Source organism: Neurospora crassa, linkage group V, assembly GCF_000182925.2.
Source record: "Neurospora crassa OR74A linkage group V, whole genome shotgun sequence".
Classification (NCBI taxonomy): Eukaryota; Fungi; Ascomycota; class Sordariomycetes; order Sordariales; family Sordariaceae; genus Neurospora; species Neurospora crassa.
This window is the reverse complement of record NC_026505.1, coordinates 488,018-496,076: the sequence shown is the minus strand read 5'-3', so window position 1 is coordinate 496,076 and position 8,059 is coordinate 488,018. Positions and strand designations below refer to the sequence as shown.

Here is an 8,059-nt window from a genome sequence, read left to right as displayed (position 1 = left end):
TCTAAGCGTATTATAATAAATACTATATTAGTAGAAGTCGAAAAGAATTTAAAGGAGGACTAGTAGCGAAAGGAGCGTACGGGGGTAAAGTTACGCAGTATTATATATTAGGAGCTAGTATAGGTATAGGCGTATAGTCTTAGCTATAAGTGCAAGAATTATAATAAGGCTATTAAGTATTAAATATACTACGTTATAAATAAGAGTATAACTTATTATAATTTTAATATTAAAAATATAGGTAAGTAGGTACGTGCTATATTACTAAGGAAGGCTATAGTAATTAACCCGCTATTTAAGTTAGTACGAGATATATTAGGCAATAAGGTAGTAGCCGCCTCTAGTATTAGCAATAGTAGTAGTAAATATAGGGGAGGAAGTAATAATTTACTAATTAATATTAATATTATTAATAATATTAATAGTAGTAATAGTAGTACTAATATAAAGACTATAAATAGTCTATTGTAAGCTACGTTAAGGAGGGACGATTTTAAAGGTCTATACTAGCTATACCCTCCTCCCCTATACCTACTATACCCGTTACTATATTAGTACTTCCCTCCCTACTTTTAATATCCCTAAGTCTAATTACCTTATACCGTTAGCGGCTTTATTACTAATTCGGTAATTATTAGTAACTATAACTATAATATAGCAAGCGCTTTCCCCCTACCAAGTAAAGTAGTAACTATCAATTCGTATACGTTATTAAAATATTTTACTACCGCATTCTATAGGCACCCGACCGACTACGAGACTCTTATTACTAAGCACATTAATACTAACCCTCCTCCTATTTCTATAGCGATTATAGTATTTATTTAGCTACCGGCACTACTATTAATTGTATTGCCGTTGGTAGTAGGCAAGGAGGACGAGAGCGAAGAAATTAGAAATTCCCTAATAGAAGCTAGAGAATTATTTATACTATATCCGCCCGTACCCTCAACTTTTAATCTTTATTTATTATTACTACCCCCCGCTCCGCCTAATCGGCCGGCTAAAAAGATTATTACCGAATTCTTTAAAGCGTTTTATAAGTATTACTATATTAGGTTATTAATTAAAGTAGTACTAGTATATAGAATTCTAATTATTTTAAGAAATAAGCTTTAGAATAAGGAGGCGCCGCCCAATATATTCGTATTTAGAAAGTAGCCGGTAGAATAGTTTATAAGGCTAGGGTTCAATCACAACTTCTATATAGTATTTAAAAATAATATTAAAGACTTCCTCAAAATTAAATATATAGTACTAGTAATGTAATTAAACTATAGTAAATATACCCTTTAATTCTTATTATTATAATTTAATTAATTAGTATATATTTTAGACCTACAATTCAATATTATATTCGAGTATAGCGTTACTAGAACTCTTACTTCTATAGCGGCCAGTACTACTACTAACGGTCCTAGCGAGCAATAACAATATTATAAATCGATTTATAGTAAAAGAGGGGGGTTTCTAGTATTTTAGTATTATTATATAAATAAATATAATTTCTAGTACTTTTAATACTTCTGGCATTTCTAGTATTTCTAGTATTTTTAATATACAATTCAATTTAATACATATAAATCCATCTCTCCCTTCTATACTCTCTACCGCCGCTTAAATACAATACCTATCTCTCTATATTCGACTAGCTCGTTAATATATAACTCGCTATACTCTTTATTAATATTATTAAATTAATTTATTATTAGCTTTATATTCTTAAAATAGCTATAGATTTATTATACTTTATACCCTATATCCTACGCTAATTGCTTAAAAAATATAGTAAAATCATTATTTAATATTTTATTACTACCTTCGTTATAATATACCCTTTTAAATTACTATTTAAAATTACTAAAGTATACCTCGATAGGGTTGAATTCGGAAGAGTATAGCAGCAAATACTACAATAGAACCCCCTTCTAATTGTATACGTATTAGAATTTAGTATAGGAGTATTAACTAGCGTTATTTATTACTAAAATACTATTGTAACCGGGAAATAGATTTATTTTAGGGAGTAGGTATTTTACTATCTAATCTTAAACCCCGGCTAAGTCCGTTACACTTCTAAATACTAATATATCTAATAATCTATTTATTATAATAGTTAGAAGGAAGTAATACTATATACTATATATAAATTTATTTAATACTATTGCAATAGCGCTGCGGGGTACCTAGTTAGTACAACGAGCGCCGTCCCTTCAGTCTATACTAAATTCGTTATAGAATACGAATATCTCTATAGTAAATAAAGAGATTTTTAATATCTACTCGACTACTAATATAGGGGATTATTATAATACCTTTATATAGAGTCGCTTCTTCTTCTACTTCTCCTATCGAAGGTACCGCCGTACAGTCTCGGTCGAAATATATATATTATACTCGTTAGCTAAAAAAATACAAATCTCGTCGAAATATAAATCGGATTTCAATACAAAGAAGTTTATAACTTCCTTTATAATATTAATTACAATCAATAAAATATAAGGAGCAATATAATATACGCTATACCTCAAGCGCCTATATAGGAAGCTTTCTAATATTCTAGGAAGCTCGCAATAATAAAAATACCTTACTAATATCCGATAGAATACACTTATATTTCTACGCACTCCTTATACTTATACTAGCAATTTTAGTAATATTATTAGAATACTCGTTATTTACTAGTATTATTATTATTAATACCTTCTAGCGGGTATTAAGGTAGCGCACTATATTAATAATAGTTTAAAAGATAATATAAATATTAAAATAGATAACTATATAACGTAGAGTATTAAAATATCGACTTTTTATACTAGTTTTAACCAGATTTCGATATTAAACAATTGAGTTAAATCGTATAAAGCGATGTCAAATGGCCAGATTTGTCAAATGCGGTATATGTGTGTGCACACACACACACCTCTTGCCAAGACTGCACAGGCGATTGAGTGTGGGAACTGTATTAATGTACCGCCATTACATTACGTCTTGGTAACGAATGGTAACGGTCGGTACCAACCCTTTCTTTCAACAACCAACCAACCACGTCCCATATACACTATGTCCGAGACGGCATGCCTTCCGTTGTTCGCTGCAAGGTATGGGCGACCCTGTACGAATCCCACCCACCCTGGGAAAGTGACCCCCGGTTGGGATCCGTCGGCGTCTAGACTTAGACGACGAGCCATCAGAACTTTGTCGCCATGCTCGCTTCCTCCCCCGTTTCCGTGTTCTTTACCTACCCTTCCTTTTGCGTCCTCGCCAATGCGTCTCGCTAAAGCATGACAACTTACGATTCTGTGGGTAGCGAATGCAATAGAAAAGGATAAACGCGGCAGAGGATGTAACGCAAGGGACATACGCGAGGTGGAGAAGGGTATCGTGAAAAAGAGGAAGCTGGAAAATATTTGACGCCACTATATGATCTCCATGTGTGCTTTATCGAGCCTCTCTTTTTTGAAACTGATGAGGTCTGTCTAGTCTATGGCGTTGTCGGGAACGGGAGTTTAGGAATCAATGGAGGCACGAGCGTGCAGCCTTGATTCCATGGACAGAACGCTCTTCCGAAATGATTTTTTCGAGAATAAAATCGATGCTACCTAAATGCTGAACGTCAGGTCTTGATGTTTTGCACCACCAGAACAATTCTTTACGTCACGACTATATCAGTCTTAGAGGTCTATTATGAACTAAATCCTTTTTACCAGCCCATCAACGGACTGCTAAACCAGGGGAAACCCATCGTTCGACAAAGCATTGCTTCGCGCCCTACCTAAAAAAAAGAAAAGGGATTCACATTCGGATCCGACAGCCTGGTAAGCTATGTAGATACATAGAGAACCTGACTGCGCTGGGAAAAAAAAGAGAAAAAAAAAAAGAAAAAAAAGAAAAGAGAAGAAGAAAAGACAGAGCCCGATAAGGCCGTGCCGCTCGCTACCTCTAACAAGGCCTTGCCACGTGGATTCTGTTCAGCTGAGACTTGTGACAGTGGTAGGTATGTAGGTAGGTTTGTGAGGCCTTCTATTTCCTTTTTTTTTCTACTCCCTTCCCATAGCATTGTTCCGACACTGAGGTGGCGAGAAATGAAAAACAAGCCGATGCACGAGAAGCGACATAAAATCAGGGCATGTCATTTAAGAGATTCCATGTTGACAGTACCTGCCCCTGGGACTGATTTGCTGCAGCAGCAAAAAAAGAAAAAGAAAAAAAAGAAATTAAAAAAAAAAAAAAAAAAGGAAAAGGAAAAAAAGAGGAAAAGATTTAAAAAGAAACCGAAGAGGAAACACAACTCACATGAGCTGAGCGAACTGAACAATACAAGTCCTGAACCAATGTTGTTATTGATCTATGTCTATAATATCAGATTAAGAAAGGTCGTATAAAGAACAAAAAGAAAGAAAGAAACAATCGCTTGCGAAACAGTTCTTTGCATGGACTGTAAACGATCGACAAAAAAAGGGGTATCCCAAAGATCTCTAGAAGCTTTTTCGTCATGTCCACATGTCTTAGGTTTTTTTTTTTGAACACCCAAGCAACAGAAACACCACCTTGTCAACTCATCCCCGTCACTCGTGATGTACGTAGAGGTACCTAGAGGTAGAGGTAGGTAGGTAGGTAGGTAGGTAGGCAGCATCCATGCCACCACCCCGTAAATCCTTCAATTCATGATCATGACCTAAGCGTGGTGCGCCCTCTCCACATCAGAATACAACTCCTCCTCCTTCTCAATCGGATTATCAATCCGCATCGTAAACTCCTTGCCCTCCTCCTTTAGGAAACACGCCGCGATAGCCGCCACCGCCACAAAGCAGCTCGCCGCCGTCCACACCCTTCTGAACCCCATCGCGAACGTCTCCTTGAGCGCGGACACGCCCGCCTCGATGATCTGCGGCGTCACGCCCTCAATCTTGGGAATCAGCTCCTCATGATGATCCGCCAGGGCACCGATCAACGGTCCCACCGACTGCGGCGGCAAGCCAAGGGGCAGCACGGCTTTCGCAATGTTATCCCCCAAGTGATTCAACGCGCCATTGAGCAGGGCATTGTAGATAGCCAGACCAACAGACCCGCCGAGCGAGCGGAGACCGATGACCAGGCCCGTGGCGATCGCGATGAGTTCGGGCGGGGTGGACAGCTGTGCAATGGTGACGAGAACGCAGAGGGACATGCCGAGGGCGGTACCGAGAAGGACGGGGTATCCCCAGACCTCGGTGTCGAAACCCACACCACTAGTGGCCATGCAAGCAAAAAAGGCGGTAAAGACGCAAAAAGACGCGACCGTGATCCAGCGCACGCGCTTGTAATGGGCGCAGTACATGCCCGCGGCGGCGGCGGAGAAGATGGAGACGATGATGGCGATGGAGTAGCGGGTGGCAACGAGCAGGGCGTCCGTCTCGTAGAGGATGCCGACTTGGAAGGCAAAGTAGTTGTTGGCGCTGAAGAAGGCGAGACCCTCGCAAAAGAGGCAGACGAGCGCAATGGGGAAGTTGCGGCTTTTGAACAGGCCGTGGTGGAACATGCCGTCCTTTTTGAAAAGGGTCTCGTAGACGGCCAGGGCAATGATGAGAGCCATGCCGACGCCAAAGGTGGCGGACACGTGCGCGTTCGACCATGGGAACGGGTTCTCGGACCAGGAGAGGCCAATGCAGAAGAGGACAATGCCCGAGGTGAGGAGGAAGTAGCCGACCCAGTCGAGCTTGCCGAGCTTCTCGGAGAAGGAAAAGGATCGCTCTCGCTCGGTTTGAGGAGGGTTGTAGAAGACGAAGCACAGAATGGTGGCGAGGACGAAGAGACCGGTGCCGAGGTACCAGAACTTCCGGAAGCCTTCGGAGGGGACGTTGGAAGTACGGGAGAAAGCGCCGGAGCAAAGCAGGGCAGTGATACCACCGAGGCCGTTGGCGATGAGGTCAGCGGCTTGGCCCCATGAGCGGTAGCGGCGCGGAAGGACCTCGGAGGAAACGGCGTGCAGAAGGGGCTGAGCGCCGTAGCTGATGGAAGTAATGGCAAAGCCGGCAATGGCCATGTTCATCGAGGTGGCCCGGGCCACGATGATGGAACCAACGGCACCAATAAAGGTAGAAAGAACCAGGAACCAGCGACGACCCCAGTAGTCAGCCGCCTGGGAGAAGATGGGACTCAGCACGGCCGTGCCAATGGCAATCGACGACGAGAGCCATACTCCGTCAGCCGTGCTTCCATTTCCGAGTGTGATGGCGATAGTGTTCGTTTGCTGTATTGAGACAGACTGAGGTCAGTGCACTGGAACTTGCATGACGAGATGTCTCAGGACAAGGGAGATGGGGATCGACACCACTTACAGCTCCACTCCCGACGACATTGTAAATCTGAACAAAGTAGATAACACAGATGGCAAAGACGGCCAAAAAGGTCTTTGCGTGAAGGTGCGGCCTAGGTTCGCTCCGTGAGGACGAGGTATCGGAAGCCGCAGTCTGTGATGATTGAACCGTGCCCTTCTCCGGGTGCTGGTCATTCTGGGAAGCAGTGCCTGGGGAAGATCCAGCCTCCCTTGCCGTGTCTGCCATATTTTCCTTCTCGACTCAACTGTTCGTGCTGGATGGGATTATGTCGAGTGTCAGGAACAGTTGGATGAGTGTAACAGGCAATGAGAATTCTCAGACTCGTAGACAATGGAACGTAGAAGAAGTAAAGGTGTAAGGTGAAGAACACTTTCTTATCCGAGAAGTTGCATCAGAGACACAGACAGAAAAGGGAGAAGAGAAGTGTCTGATGTGAAGGGCCAAGACGGAAGAACAGCCGGCAGATACGAAGATGCCGAAAGGGAGATGTATGTTCATATGAGTGTCAAAGACAAAAAGTTGCGTTTCTGCAACGTCCGCCACCTGGTCTATAATCTGAAAGACCAAGAATACTGAGGTCGGAGTCCAGCCAACAAAAATCTGCCTATGTAAATTGCTCCTTACCAAGGACTATGCGGCCACACAACGCTACATGACATTGCCCAGCCCCTGTGGTAGTTTTGTTCTAGGCCTGAGCCACGAGGCCAATAACAGCGGGGGAACAAATTTATGCGTCTCTGATGAAGAACGGGGGATAGGAGACCCTGACATAATATCGAAGAAATAGTAGTGCGCTTGAAGAAGATAATCTTGTCGAGTGTCCAGCCCGTACAGGGCCATCTGTCACCGGTGGTAACGCCAAAATTACGATAGTTACCGTTACATGACAGATGTGACAGTTACAGGCCTTCCCAAGCCGCTATTCGCGGACGCTAAAGTCCAGGCCAGTCCACTAAGACGGACGGCAGGATACGGTGGGGTAAACAGGCGAAATTGCAAAGGTGCGTGCCGCTGGGGAAGACAAGGGGATTGTAACGACAAGAACGATAGGCGGAGAGGACGGGGCCTTTTCTTCGTTCCTCTGGAAAGCCGAGGGTTAGGAAAAGAACGGCTGGGACTCCATGAGTGTGAGAGGTTTCAAAGGGCCAGGGGCAGCTTTCAATGCGGAGAAGGACGAGGGACAGCCTGGGAGAAGGACAGTGACACCATCGACATGTCAAGTGTCATGAGCTAGGGCCTAGCTTGATCTGGGCTAGGTGAGTGAACGCCGTAGCTGGCTGTCAGTTTACCTTGTGAGGCCAGAAATTGGAGAAAAAAAAGCAAAGACATTTGTTAACCTTTCCTTTTGATGGCACGTCAGTTGGGTTCCTCGGTCTTTTGGAACAAGAAGACGAGACGCTTTTCTTGTGTCGACCGCTTGCGAAGCTTGCTTCAACTGGGTATTTACCATTATCAAGAGAAAGCCAAAAAGCGTACGATTTCCGAAAGGTTGACGTTCCAGCGCTGTTCATACCGTGTCGAAAGCCATGAGTTGTATGGGCAAGTGAAGCAATTCGCACTCACCAGTCATCTTTCTTTTCGGTGACATGCTCGATATGTCGATGTCCCCCACCACCCACGTCAAAAGCCCTGGTCCCTTCCGGAACGGCTCGCTAGCGACCTTTCTTCGCTAGCGGCCAATCCTCCAGCGAATCCACTGATGCTTTTCCGGGGGGGTTTGGGGTCTTGGGAGGGCTCGA

The 8,059-nt window shown here is 43.2% G+C and overlaps 1 protein-coding gene across 1 annotated transcript; it reads right to left on the bottom strand.

The window, feature by feature from the left end:
• Positions 1–4,392: 4,392 nt before the first annotated feature.
• NCU07736 (PEP5) lies at positions 4,393–7,111 on the bottom strand. Its single transcript, XM_953094.2, has 2 exons — positions 6,321–7,111; positions 4,393–6,232 (listed from the first exon to the last, which is right to left on the bottom strand). Exons 1-2 carry the CDS (start codon positions 6,543–6,545, stop codon positions 4,679–4,681), a joined length of 1,779 nt encoding a protein of 592 aa, XP_958187.1. The 5' UTR covers positions 6,546–7,111; the 3' UTR covers positions 4,393–4,678.
• Positions 7,112–8,059: the final 948 nt, after the last annotated feature.

What these genes read in the sequence shown, in the direction of transcription:
- NCU07736 (XM_953094.2), bottom strand. Translation starts at nt 6,545, where the DNA reads ATGGCAGACACGGCAAGGGAGGCTGGATCTTCCCCAGGCACTGCTTCC. An exon ending in ATGTCGTCGGGAGTGGAGCT is followed by an intron (nt 6,233 to 6,320) that starts GTAAGTGGTGTC and finishes GTCTCAATACAG; the next exon opens with CAAACGAACACTATCGCCAT.